Source organism: Xiphophorus couchianus, chromosome 6 (genome assembly GCF_001444195.1).
Source record: "Xiphophorus couchianus chromosome 6, X_couchianus-1.0, whole genome shotgun sequence".
Taxonomy (NCBI): Eukaryota; Metazoa; Chordata; class Actinopteri; order Cyprinodontiformes; family Poeciliidae; genus Xiphophorus; species Xiphophorus couchianus.
In genome coordinates, this window is record NC_040233.1 from 8,405,441 (window position 1) to 8,419,823 (window position 14,383).

Genomic DNA, 14,383 nt, shown 5'->3' on the forward strand with positions numbered 1-14,383 from the left:
CCCTACAGTGGGTGGGGGTGCAGGCGTTGCTTTTTTCCATTTTCCTTTTTTGCTGACACCACATCTCTTTAATGGGTGTGTGCACATTTACAAATGCAACTATTGCACATACTGTACAAGTCATGCTCCCTGAACTTTCTCTGATTGCGAAACTATACCCAGAAATAATGTTTTTATTTTATCGTTATTATTGTCTCAGTTTATCTGCCCCTACTGGAGAGCACTTTGGATAAACATCTTGTATTTTAAATGTGCTTTGTAACTTAAACGGACTGGATTGAATTGGATTATAGTCATGAACTATCCTGCAGCATCATTCCCAAGTCACAGCAAACATGAGGAAGAAGGTGCACTGGTCCGATAATTGTTTCAATCAGTAACTTCTAATCGAAGTGGACAGAAATCACATGCGGGGTACCCCAAGGCTCAGTCTTAGAACCTCTCGCATTCAGTAATAAGGATTGACTCAGTCAGGCCTAATATTACGGTGAACCAGAGAGGTTAACAAAATGCAAAAGTCTCAACGCAACAACAAAAGCCAAAGCAGAAGTTATGCTATCAAGTTTTTTTTATGTCTTTCGTTTTAGCAGAACCGTTTTGCTGATGTGCTGTGGCATTTGCATTTTGTCGACCTTTCTGGGCCACCGTATATTTTATAGATGCATCCCGAACCTTTCAGATGTATACTGTATGTATTTTTAAAAAATCTTTGGAAACCATATACTGTATATCTATTACATAAGATCCCAATAAAATACATGAAAGCCTGTGCTTTTCCAAAATGTGGACAATCAAGTGGTATAAATACTTTTGCAAGGTGCCGTACAATGCCTCTAGGTTCATGGTTGGAACTTGACAAAAAAAATTAAAACGTAAAAGGGAGCACTTTTCAAAGCACTGTAAATCTTTTGATTTTACAATTTTTGAAATAATCTCAACACTTCCAATTTAAAAAAGCACGATTTATTCCTTGGTTTTCATCTCTTGTGAATATTTACGATACTGTATCACTCTCCTGGGTTAGCGGAACTACGGCAACCTTTTCACTTTTAACCTTTTGACACTAGTAAGAATCAATTTGCTCCTCCCTTTCTGGGAAGCCTGGACCTTCTGTTGGTATTGGTCATCCAGTGGGATAAAAAGAGCATTGCTGCTGCTGCAAGTCATTGCAGTTTAGGAGCAGAACAATGGCGGGAGGTTCTAGCTTCGTTTGGGTTCCCTTCCTTCTCATCTGTGTCCTCCCTGCGTCTGACAACAGACATGGTAAGAAGCAATGTTTTCCCGCAATGTTTCCAGTAAATATAGCATTGAAACATTGATTGAAATTTGAATCCTTCATCTGTTTTCAGTGCCGCATAACGTGGGTGAGTTTGTCAAGAACACTGGAAACCCACAGCTGGACGAAATCCTGTCCAGGATTCCTGTGAGTCCTCACTGATTCTGACTCTGTTCATTCATAGTGCATGTAAAGAGAGCCAGACAGCCCAGATTGTGTGATGGAAAAAAATAAAACCATGATGATCCATTGTAAAACTTTTACCATTTTTAAGGTGACATCTCGATATCCTTTTGAAAACAAACAAAAATGCAATTAATGGGAAAAATTAACTTTATGATAAAGCCACAATAACCCGGTTGCACAAGTGTTCACACCCTGAAACTCATCTGACGTTGAAGTATATTTGGATTTAATTTCAGCATTCATTCATCTTTCAGTTTGACTCAAAATTGGACAACTACAAGCTGAAACAATGTTGCAATTTAGGCTGCAGCATTCAGTCAGCAGAGTTGAGAAATCTGCGATCGACAATTCAGGGCAGAGGAAATATTTTCTTGACCCACGTTTGCCACAGCCTCCCTGAGTATTGTTACTGAACATGTCACACAGTTTGTGCATAAAATTCAAACAAGGCGACATGTTCAGTAACAGCAGAATAATATACCACGTCATAAAGCTCAAGTCATCTCTAACTGATTTCCTTAAGTCGACTCCAATCTGATTGTGTGATGCTGTCAAGTCACACCTTGTGCTATGAATAATCACATATCCACTGAAACCTGTCATTTTACTTGGGTTTTGCACAATTTGTATATCCACTGTGTTGCTATAGTATAAGTTGTGTGTTGTAAATAACGATTGAACATTTTTAATGTATTTATCTCAGATACCCTTGCCAGATGGAACTGATTTCGACAATGTAAATGTAACGGTATGTAATCACCTCTTTTTCATGCTAATTTGAATGCTGTCTGTGATTTGGGTTCTTCTAACCTAATGCCTTTCATTCTCTTTCAGTCAATAAAAGTCAAACTTTGCACTGGTGAGTGTATTCTTTATCCGTGTTCCAGTTCTAATCCAACGCATGCTTACGGGTTCTCGCTTTTGTTTTGTTAGGGTTTGAAGAAAACTTGGATTCCCTGAACAAGCAGCTTCGGGAAGCAAGTCGGCGTAACAGCCAGCTGGGTGAGTAGATGGTACATCCTTCGGCGGGTTGGATGGAAAGCTTCCTTTTGCGTTGTTCTGCTTTAACCTGCGCGCTCCATCGCAGACGAGGAAGCCTTCGCGTTGAGGCGGGAGGTCAGGCAGCTGACGCTGAAACTCTCCACCTGCAGTTTGGCTGTGACGTCCATCGCCGGCTGTAAGATCGTGCCTGAAAGTCCTGCTCTTCACCCTCTGACCACTTCTTCAGGGGTGGCTTCACCAAGCAAAATGTTCAAATGTTTCATCTATTTCCCGACAGCATACCACACCCAGCTGCACAACAAACTGAAGCATCTGCTGGAGGCGATTGACAGTGAGAACATTCAAGGTATGCCTAAATTTTAAAGTAATTTTCATCTTTATAATGCCTCAGCATAGTTCATTTTTTCTTAAAAATGTATTTCTTATAGTTTTGAAGATCATGGCTCTGACCAGGGATGTTAGATCTTTACGGAGGAAGTTTGAATTCGCTGTTAACTCAAATGGAAATTCGACCGAGATAACAGGTGGGAAGTTTTTATTCATCCATTCATTGTTTTCAGTTTTTCAAAATGTTTTTAAAAATATATATATATATTTCAGTATGATTAACTTCATTCATAAAAAAAGGAGCATAAATATCATGAGCTTTTTACATAATTTGTCACATTACAACCGCAAACCTCAATATTTTTAATTAGGATTTTGTATAATAGATCAGCTCAAAGTAGTGAAGTGAACTGTGAAGTTGAAAGAAAACAACATGTGATTGGAGTCAACAATTAACAGCAATATTTTGGTTTAGTTAGCTAGTCATGGAGTTAAAAAAAATGGGTGTTCATTTTTTTCAAAGTCATATTTTCGCCATGTTATAAATGTCGGCGTTTCAAACTAAATATTTCATCCACAAGCTAAATATTTTGCTTAAAAACTATATATTTAGCTTTCAAATTCAGTATTTAGTCATTAAGCTAAATATTTATCTTCATCCCTAAATATTTAGTTCCTACATACGTTGAGGTTTGTAGTTGTAACTTGTGAAAAATGTGATAAAGATTATGGCATTACAATACATTCATAAAGCACTGCAGGTCATGCATTATCAAAACGCTTCAATTTAATTTTGATGTTCTTATTTTACTGAATTTCTGCCTTGAATAGAAAAGTCTCTTTTCTGAAATCGTTTCAAACAGCTGTGCAAGCTGAACTGAGCGCAAAGACCGCCGAGCTCAACGCCAAGAAGCAACAAATCAGCAGGAACAATGAAACTCTGGCATTAAGTGAGTTTTTGTTTTTCTTTTGGAAAGATTTATTTCTTTGCTGAGCAGTGAAAACGGTGTCCAGTACATGATAAGTGTAATTCGTGTGTTCAGTCCTAGAGATAATCTCCTTGCAGAATCAGATCTGGGACCTGCAGCAGACCGAACTGAGCAGCAAAACCGCTCTGACTGTCGATAGAAGACTTCTGGGTAAATCGCGCTCTCTTTGCCTAAAAAATTAGAACAAGAGATTACACATGGCATTTATTAAAGTAATGCTCTAACTTTACAGTTCACCCATAAACTCAATCTCGTAATGCAGACTCTTAATTCCCCTCAGCGCTACAAGAGCTGCTGGACAGGAAGCTCTCCGAGCTGCAACGCAAAGAAGACCCAATCTCTATTGGTGTGTAAGCCTCTCCAACTACATTTGCCAGTGTTTCTTTGTTTTCTATCCACAATTTTAAAGTCGTACAAAAAAAATAAAAATAAATAACCTGGTATTTCTAATCGATCACATGGACGTGATTGATCAGTGCTGGAGCTGATTTCTGTGCGCCATAAGATCACGACGATGGAGAAAAGGATCAAGATCCTGACGCAGGGATCCAAATCTAAAAGTCTTGGTGAGTTTGTGTTTGCATATCACCAACACATATCTTGTTCAGATTTTGCATGTTGAGCTTGATTATTATTATTATGTTTTTTCATTTTACTTTCAGATGCTCAGAGGGAATTGAGGCAAAAGACTGAGCAACTGAAGAGAGCAATCTTGCTGCTGAGTGAACGGGAAAATGACAAGAATCTTAGTAAGCTTGCACTCCAACTCCACTTAGGTTCTTGTTTTACGTTTGCATTGACCCAGTGTGCTCTTGATTTGGATTTTTCAGCTAGGGAGATCCTGAGGCTCCAGTTTGAGGTGGACCGTTTGGCAACGATAGTTTCAAATTTCGAAGAGACCCTGGAACCCACCATCACAGGTGAATGATGTAAACCAAAACAGCAACACGCAAAGCCATGAACTTTATTTATGGCTGAAACGATTCATCTGATTAATTGTGATGAATCGATAATTGAAATAATTGCCAACTAATTTAGTAAGCGATTAATCGTTAACTGGACTATGCTGACTCCAAATAAGGCAATTTACTGAAAGAATAAGACACTGAGAGCACAAATTAAGCCAAAACTGTACAAAAATATATATACATTTTTCATTAAAAATAATGATAAGGGCGTGCCGTGGTGGCGTAGGGGATAGCGCGACCCATGTTTGGAGGCCTTGAGTCCTCGACGCAGCTTGTCGCGGGTTCGACTCCCGGACCCGCCGATCCTTGCCGCATGTCTTCCCCCTTTCCTGTCAGCCTACTGTCATATAAGGGACACTAAAGCCCACAAAAGACCCCCTGGAGGTGAAAATAAAAAATTATAATAATTTTAAAAACTCTGCAAATTTGTTCTACTCAAATCTCCTCAAATGACCTAGTTTAAGCATCACATGGTTCAAATTCTGTCAAAAAACCCCAACAACTAATAAGCACCTTTTGCTATCTAATTATTAATTAGTTAATCCAAAGAAATTGTCAACAGATCAGCCCTACACAGCATTAATGTAAAGTCAAACAAAAAGGACTGAGCTTTTCACATTTTGATGTTGGAAGGAATTTTTTAGGTGGAAATTCATCCTTTGCTGCAAAAGATAAAGCGATGCAATATTGTTGCATTTTAGTCCGTAACATTTTTTTGGTCTTATTTCATTTCTTGTAATCCCTAAAGTTAGCTGAAGCCTTAGTTTTATTTGCATTTTATGAGATATACCAACACAAAGTAACTGTGTCAGAATTTTGGAGTTTAAGAAAAATTATATATATATATATTTTTAAATCTGAGTGTACGGAGGTATTTTGCAGTTACAAAGTAAAAAAGTAAAGATTATGTCTCCATTTTTTGTTTTTTTTGTTTTTTTGTTTTACATTGAAACCATTTTTCTTCCATGCCCTACTTTGTGTTGGTCGGTCACATAAAATCTCATCAAAACACATTTAAAATTGGTGATGAAATTTGAAAATCTGTGCTTTTTTTGTCCTGTTTTTTGTAACCGTTATCATATTATCCACAAGTCTTGACGTTAGTTGAACTGAACAAGCAGAAATGTGTTAAAAGGAGTGTTTTTTTTGTTTTTGTTTTTTTTTATTGAAGCCATAACAGAGGAAATGGAAGTGAAGAAGAGAAAAGAGGTCATTTTGCAGAAATCGCTGGAGAATACAGACCACGCCATCGCACAGCTGAGTGAGGAAGAGGAGGGATCTCTGTCTCTGGAGAATGTTTCCTATGTTCACCATAACAAAGCTGACGAGTGTGCACTTTTACTTTGACCAGTCATGAAAGTAATCAGCATCATGGAGGAGCTGACGGAGCACAAGGAGACAACAACCGGTGAACAGCCTGGTGAGCACGCCTCCGCTTATTCTTAAATCGCATCACTTTCAACATTTATTCTTATTCGAATGTTTTTGCAGATATTCTGACACTCCTTCAAACCTATAAACGAGACTACACCAAAGCTCTAAGTGAAATAAAGAGTGAGTCTTATTCTGTGACGTGAGTGGCATTTTGTGAAATACATTTTTGATAACCAGGCTGTTTTTGTGTTTCCGTACAGGCCTGAAGGAACAGCTGCGTCAGACACGTGAGCAGTGCTTGGGACTTGAGGAGCGATATATCGGTGAGCGGCTTTTCTGAACTTCCGAGTCGTGTCATGGTTGCACTCCTGATCTAAAGTCCTAACCTGTTTCTCCCAGCGGCAAAGACTGAACTGGAACAAAGGGTTGCACAGCTGAACAGAACTGAAGACTCTAAAACTGCCTTCGGTATTAATTTCAGTTTTTTTTTTCAAACGTTCCTATTTATTAGAGGAAAATGTGGACTTGCGTGGTTTCTTTCTATAAAACTTGTCATGTACATTATGCTTGTCTGCGTCAGTTGTGAGTGTAATACACCTGCACAGTGAAATCGCGGCTTTAAAGAAGGCGATCGTAACATCGGCTGGTACAAAGGAGATTATAAGTGAGTACCACTTATCTTTATGAAAGTAGTTTCAACCTTCTTGAAAGCGAGATGCGTTAATGCCCCTTTTGTTCTCCTCAGGGCTGCAGAGGGAGCTGCTGCAGAAAGAAGAAGAACTAAAAGCCAAGACTGCAGACATAGAGAGACTGATTCCCAACTCACAGATAGGTGAGTCCACTGTGACGTGTCCAGATCACATGGAAAATGTTTCAGCCTATTTTTTTCTCTCCAGGTGGTTTACAGACAGGCAGCTTTCTTGACACCTAAATTATCCCTGTCTAATATTTCATAAGAGTAAAAACAGTCCCATTTATGGAAGGAAAATCCATAAATGGCTGGAAACCCACAAAATTATTGCCGCAAGTAACAATTATTTCAGTAATTGATTAATGAATTGATTAATCGATTGATCACATATTTTTATGTGATTGTCTAATCAAACCGACACATTCTGCAGGTTTTCATTTAACTTCTTAAGCTTTTTACATGCATTATTAGAAATACATTAGCAGAGACAAATAAACAAATAATAAAATTCCTTTTTGAATTTAATTATTTGTCACTCGAGGAGCTTTTAGTAAAACATATTTACAGACAAAGGGCATTTTCTTATCGTAAATGCAGAATGTAGAAATATTTTTGCACAATTTTGGCTTAATTACTGCATATGTTGTTGTTTTTGTTCAGCAAATGGCCTTTTTTGACTCTGACCAGTTAACCATTAATCGCTTACTAAATTAGTTAACCATTATTTCAATAATTGATTAATCACAATTAATCTAATTAATCCAATTAATCATTTAATCACAGTTAATAGTGATTAAATAATTAAATGATCAGGACTTTCTACAGATTGTGAATTGTTTTCTGCCAATGAGGTCCTTTTTTGTTGCAGCTGAGCAGCAATTTATTTGGAGCCCTGCAAGCAGATGTAGTTAGGATGTAACAGTCAGGAAGCTCTCACTGCGTTCTTGATGGACCCCAGGAGGTCTCTACTTGACAACATCTATGTACAGTACTTCTTTAGACTGCTGTCCAAAGGCCCCACCAAGATTTCAGCTCTGTTGCTCCCATTTACATTTATGTTTCAGTTTTAAACATTATTGAGCTACAGAATAACATCTGGACTCTTCAGAGCAAGGATACCAACGAGACGACCAGTGAGGTATCAGGTACTTTCAATTGTTACTGGTTCAGAGTTAAACATTTATGGGAATTGTATCACAAATTCCTTAATTTACTCCACATTAAACTGTTTTTGTTTTTTTTTCAGAGTTGCAAAGGAGACTGGATGGTCTGCTGAGCGAGATAGATAGCAAAGACCAGGAAACCCTAAAACACAGTGAGTGAAACAGTTTCCAACACTTTCATTCCTCTAATGAGCACATGTCTGTCCTTCTTTGATTCATCGTGATATTTAATAAAACTAATGTTGTCTAGGCTCTTGACTTTGTGTTTTGCGTTTCAGTGATGACAGTCCTGACCCTGCAGAGTCAGGTGGAATATCTTCAGAAACAGCTGTCGGTGACCGAGGTTTTACAATCCCACAGGATTACCCGTAAGTGCCTCCAGCAAAATGAAGTAATATCTGAAGTGAGGTTGATTTTTGCCTCGAAAAAGCATCCACACACCTTCCCCCTTTTTAAATGTTGCTGCAGCACCACACACGTATAGAAATGTTACAACAAGAAGTGGATGAAAACCTGTTAACGGTTGTAAATAACGTCAGAATATGGTGAAAGTTTAACTTCCAGAAGAAAAACAACCCTAGACATCAGTGGAAAGAATCAAAAATTGTTGTTTATACTCAAACCTGATTGAACTTGAAGTATTTTTTCAAAGAAATATAGTCAAAAATAAATAAATGTACCAAAAGTTGGTTCAACAAAGAATTGCGCAAAAGGGACTAAATTCTAGTGTTTGGCACACTTCTCTGATTTTTACTTGTAAAACAAAACAAAAAAAAATTTCAAAAATCATATAGAATTTTCCTTAAACCTCACAATAATGAATTATTTTGTCTTGGTGTATCACATAAATGCGGAGCATGATTAAGACCACTGAAAAGAAAAAATATCTTCTTTTTTTTGTCTCCTATTTTGACCATTGTGAGTCCATTATTGATGTCCTGCAAATTACTAATATTTTCTAATTCTTCCCACAATCAGAACTCAACAAAGAGCTTGAAATCAAGCAGGCGCAGTTACAAAAAGCTTACCTGGAGATGAAGGAGAAGAACAAGGAAAACGGCGAACTGTGTAGGTGAAGCGAGAAAACGCTGCAATCTTAATCTCATATGAACATTTATGTGTGCCTCATCATTTTGTTTCTGCTTTATTCAGTGGTAAACATCTCTGTACTGCAAAGCCAGCTCAGAAAGTTGGAAAAGGAAAGTGAAGAAGAAAAAGTCGTTGCCACGGTGTCGAGTGAGTGGGCTCCTGGTGTTTACGTTGTTTGTGTCTTCTTTTTAAGATTGGAAAACGCATATGTGACGTAATTGTTCATTTTGTGTTTAAATAATGCTTCTTAGAGCTGAATGAACAATTGAAGATTAAACAAAAGGAGAACCAAGAACAGCAGAACTTGATAAAAAGTAAGTTTAGTAAACATATAGGCTGCTGCGAATATATTTAATGTATAAATGATTTAAAAAACATTTTTATTTCTACCAGCTCTGCAGATCAGCTTGAACCAGACTCAATCAGAGTGTTCTGCAACAACAAATGAGCAGCAAGTTCAAGGTGACTCTTACTTCTCTTCATCCCTGCTGGAGGAAATGCTGTGAATTCAAAACTTACAATTATTGATTTTGCTTTTGGTAGACCTGCAGAAAAGTTTGGGAGCCAAGATTGAGGAACTCAAGAGCAAATCTGATACAGTCACGTCTCTCGGTGAGTCGGAAAGCTGCGCGTATCTTTTCTATGACTTGGAAGATCGAAGGACGTCGACGCTAATGAAACGCATGTGTTTGTTTAAGCTCTTCAAGTTTCTACGTTGACTGTGCAGCTGGAAGAACTAAAGAAGCAGCTGGAAAGCTCTGCTTCCCAAACTAAAGTTGAAGGTAGGTTTGCATGAACCGTGCACACAAATGTTGTTGTTTTAGCTATCTTAGCTAAATTACTTCAAGTGTTTCTTAAGGGAAAGGGACCCATATCCTGTTCTTGTTGCTAAAAAATAGACTAAAAACATTTATAAAGTAACAAAATAAAAAGCTTTTGCCTCTCACAAAAAAATAATAAAAAAATGTGTCTTTCTTACAATTACTATATATCCTTGTACTGTGTACAGTTCAATATCTAGCTAGCTGGCTGAAAAATATTTCTGTTTTTTTTTTTTTTAAGAGCTTCAAATAATTATTGACCAGAAAAGTGCAGAACTGGTCAAAGTAACAGAAGAGCTGAAACAACGAAGCACGCAGTCCCAAAGACGTAAGATATAAGCCAGTGACTAAATAAATAAACGATTCTTTTGAATGATATTTATGTGAGTCAACTAAAAATGTGCGACTCTTTCAGTTTTGCAGGTTATTGCCGTACAAGTAGAGATTGATCGACTGGTAACTGTGGCCTCAAACGAATCAGATTACGCCAAGATCCAAGGTAAGTAACAAACACGTAGCATTGCGCTAGCACTGGATAAGTTTACTATTTAATATAATTGCGACTGCAGGACTCCAAGATCATCTCAGTTACCTGATAGAAGGGATTCAGGACACAGACAATGAAAACACAAAGCTAAGTAGGTATCAGTGAAATGAGTGGTGCACTGCTGAGCAGTAGCTGATCTGACAGGATCACATCTTTCTCTGTCAGCATTTAAAATTCTGACTCAGAAGGACGAAATAGCCAGACTGAAGAAGGAGATGGAGAGCCAACTGGGAGCACAAGCAGAGAAAATTAAAGGTGAGGCAAAAAGTAATAATACTAATAATAATAATAATGATAAAACATCACATGGACACACCTCACGCTTTCTTTTTATTTCTTATTTCCTAGGTCTGGAAAATCTATTGGAGTCGGTCAGAAATGAGATAAAAAAGAAAACAAATATGCTGGAGACGTCACCCTTGAGAATTGCAAATCTGTGTGAGTATTTAGTCCTTTCAAAAATAAGAATAAACTAGGTAATTAAAAAAAAAAAAACATTTAAGCAACTACCTTTTTTTATTTCTTTTAGCTGCTCAGATTATGGAACTGAATGAGAAAATCGCACCGCTGCAGCAGGAAATATCAGACCTCAATCAGACGTATGCTGAAAACCTCGCAGGTAAAGCGATAACTAATACATTTACTTAAGGGTAAATTGTACTTTTGGCTCATATGCATGTATTTCTTCATCTCCAGAACTTCAAGAGAGACGCAATTTTGCTCAGAAGAAACTGCAAAATACTGAAGCTCAGCTCAAGGAGGCAGACGCAAGGAATTTTAAACTAGGTGCAAACTCCTTTCATGTACTAGTTTAACATTTTGTTTGTTTTTAATTTGCCACTGGAATAACTGTGTTTTTTCTGTCTCTGTCAGTAATGGATATCGCCAATCTCAAATCTGAGCTGAAAAAAGCGAAGGAAGAAACTTCTATAACTTCTAAGAAGAAAGTTACTGGTTTGTTGTTATTTTAATGCAATAATATAGCAAATACTTACTATAGGGTGCCGTACAAAAGTATTGTTTTTTTGATAAAAGGTTTTGGTGCTAGGATGAGGTGGGAGGAGGAGAATTTGGTGGTAAAGAAATTGCTTTAGTTTCTAAAACTGCAATGGAAACACGTCACACAAGTCACATGATCAACGACCGGATGTTGCCACTGGCGCGAACCACGAAGAAGAAGACGACAGGATGTGGCAGGCGGGGCACTTCCTGTTTTTAATGACTTATCGCGTGAACAAACGTACTCACGCGTGATTTTAATTGCGTTTCTTGTTTCAATGGAAATACCGCAATTGCGAAAATTGCCTTCTTTGTCATCAGCGGAATATTGGCAAAGTTTTGCGAACATTTGTAATGGAAACACTGCTGTTGAGACTTTCACAGACCAGCTGGATAAAAGTTGGATAGAATTACACACAGGTGAACCACATTGAACAATTAGGCGACATTTTCACTCTAGTTTTCCTTCTTGATCACAGCCGTGAACAGCTGCTGTAGTTCGTCTGCCAAATAAAGACATGTTTGCAAAATAACAAAATGTGAAAATGTTTAAAAGAGTGTGAAGGCTTTTTCAAGTCACTGTGTGTGTCATAAATAACCCCAAAGAGCACGCAACACTTGATTCAGGCAATTCTTCTCCCTCTCTTTTCAGCCCTGGAACAACAACTTAGAACACAGGACAAAGAAAACAGAAAACTTGAGAGCGCCAATAGAGGTATGGAATGAGCACTGCTGCTGTGTTCTGTTCAGCCTTCCTGTTATCTACGGGAAAAGATCAGTCACTATTCCCTGAATGAACCACATGCATGTGGACGTGTTTCGGAAAATAACATTCAATTTTAAATTGCTTCTTATGCACTGATCCGAAAATGGTCTCTTGTTGTTTGGTGCTATAATCACCGAAGCTCCTTTCTCACTCAGACTTAAAGCAACAAATGGAGGAGCTGGAAACGTGCTGCGACTCCAACACCCACTGTGAAGGTGAGAGGTCAAAAAAAAAGACCTGTAGCGAAGATCTACCGTGTCATTTTGTGCTATTTATAGCAAGCTTCTGATAAAAAACAGACGTGCAGAGGCAGCTGCAGCAGAGCCAGGAGGATGCGGATCGTCTCCATCAGCAGCTGCAGGAGAAGGACGCCGCCCTGAGAAAGCTGCAGCGCGACTTCGAGCAACAGCAGCGGGAGAAGGAGCAGCTGCAGGAAAACTACAACAGTATGTTCACCTCAGAATTACGAGTTAAACACGAGCTCAGATCGGAACCAGGAAGTCATGCTTTGTTCCTCTCCTCTCAGACGTCGTGGCTAAACTAACCAACGTGGAAGACAGGACCATCTATAACAGTGAGTCACACGCAAGAGCCAGGATTGCTAAGAGAGTAACTAGAGATGCACTGATTGCAGTATTTTGGTCGATCGCCAATCTTTTAAGAAAACGGACTTGCCAATTACATTGTCATCAACATTTTTTGTCTGTTTGAAAAGTTGCTCAATATAGCAACAAAATGACTAAGTTTACAGCAGTGGCGTGACTGTTGTTAACCACGCACATAAAGATGTGACCGGGTGGGCGGGTCTGTCACCGCAGAACAAAAAGAGGCAGCAGCTGCATTTCCATTGATCACATAGTTGGGCGAATTGGAATTACAAAAACAAATTTGCTTTATTCAAACACAGCAATTTCAAAAAACGCATGTCTTTTGCTAGAAGGCTTTTGCGTTATGAGTAGGTGGTTTTTCAGCTACATTAAAATTAGTGTATTTTGTAAAATTGCAATGAAAAAAATTTTGCCACGAGTCACGTGATCAACAACCAGATTTTAGCGCTGGCGGAAAAGATGAAGAAGACGGCAGCAAATGGTAGGAGGATGATGGCACAGCATGTTTTTTTTTTTTAAAATTACTTATCACGTGACCAAACATATTCCCGTGTGATTTTAATTGTGTTTCTTATTTAATGGAAACAGAGCAATTGCGAAAATGTGTTTTTCAACATGAGCAGAATATCGACAGTTGTGTCCACCTTTGTAATGGAAACATAACTACTGGTTGATTTTCAGACCTTTAGGTCAGTAGGTAATATCGGTGGAAAGATCAGTTTTACATGTAAGTATTGACCGATCGCCAGTCACCCAAAATGAAAGAAATCTAGGCCGATTTATCAGTGCAACCCTAAAAGTAACATACAGACGCCTTGTACTCTGCATGTTTAAACTTTTTTAACAAACACACAATCTGCATTTCTCCCTTTTCCAGCAAAGGTCACCTGGGATCCAAATACGGCACATCCCAGATTAGTTTTCTTTTCCGACAACACCGAGGTATCCACCACCGACGACGCACTCCAGTCCCAGGACAACCCCAGCAGGTTCGACGTGGTCCTCGGCGTTCTGGGCTCGACCGGCTTCTCGAGAGGCCGCCATTACTGGGAGGTGTCTGTAGCTGAAAAACGTTGCTACCACATCGGGATGGTCAGCGAATCGGCCAAGAGGAGAGGATCGTTATCCTTCAGGCCCGCGAACGGTTTCTGGACCATAATCCTGAACAAACAGGGTGAGCTCAAGGCGATCGACAGGACGTCTGTAACCCTTCAGGTTGAGAGGCTGCCCATTACTCTGGGCATCCTGCTGGACTACAAGAAGGGACAGGTGTCCTTCTACGATGCTGGCGCCAGATCTCATCTGTACTCGTTCTCAGGTCAAGAGTTTACCGACAGAATCTACCCGTTTCTCAACTACTGCGTTGAGGATGTTGAAAATCCTCAGCCAATAGTTTTGCTGCCTCCGGGATCAACTGACTGGATTAATTAAGCAACACAATAAGTCTGGTTTTGGCCCATTTGTCCAACAGTTGCATGACTTAATAATCAGATATTTTATTGTTTTTATGAATGATTTTGATTCAATAAATCAACAAACTTAAAAAAGTGTGTATTAAATTGACCTCTGACTGTCAT

The 14,383-nt window shown here is 38.7% G+C and overlaps 1 protein-coding gene across 1 annotated transcript; it reads left to right on the forward strand.

Annotated features, from left to right (window-relative positions):
- The first annotated feature begins 1,117 nt into the window (after window positions 1-1,117).
- On the forward strand, window positions 1,118-14,353 carry LOC114147001 (CAP-Gly domain-containing linker protein 1). Its single transcript, XM_028021514.1, has 43 exons — window positions 1,118-1,263; window positions 1,350-1,423; window positions 2,166-2,210; window positions 2,297-2,321; window positions 2,396-2,464; window positions 2,550-2,639; window positions 2,742-2,810; window positions 2,893-2,988; window positions 3,655-3,741; window positions 3,835-3,930; window positions 4,061-4,126; window positions 4,257-4,346; window positions 4,443-4,529; window positions 4,611-4,700; window positions 5,920-6,009; window positions 6,100-6,168; window positions 6,240-6,302; window positions 6,383-6,445; window positions 6,522-6,590; window positions 6,703-6,786; window positions 6,868-6,954; window positions 7,878-7,958; window positions 8,060-8,128; window positions 8,255-8,344; window positions 8,955-9,044; window positions 9,129-9,212; window positions 9,317-9,379; window positions 9,459-9,527; window positions 9,609-9,677; window positions 9,764-9,847; window positions 10,128-10,214; window positions 10,302-10,385; window positions 10,456-10,524; window positions 10,599-10,688; window positions 10,782-10,871; window positions 10,963-11,052; window positions 11,130-11,219; window positions 11,307-11,387; window positions 12,085-12,147; window positions 12,354-12,413; window positions 12,498-12,644; window positions 12,725-12,772; window positions 13,684-14,353. Exons 1-43 carry the CDS (start codon window positions 1,188-1,190, stop codon window positions 14,235-14,237), a joined length of 3,837 nt encoding a protein of 1,278 aa, XP_027877315.1. The 5' UTR covers window positions 1,118-1,187; the 3' UTR covers window positions 14,238-14,353.
- The last annotated feature ends 30 nt before the right edge of the window (window positions 14,354-14,383 follow it).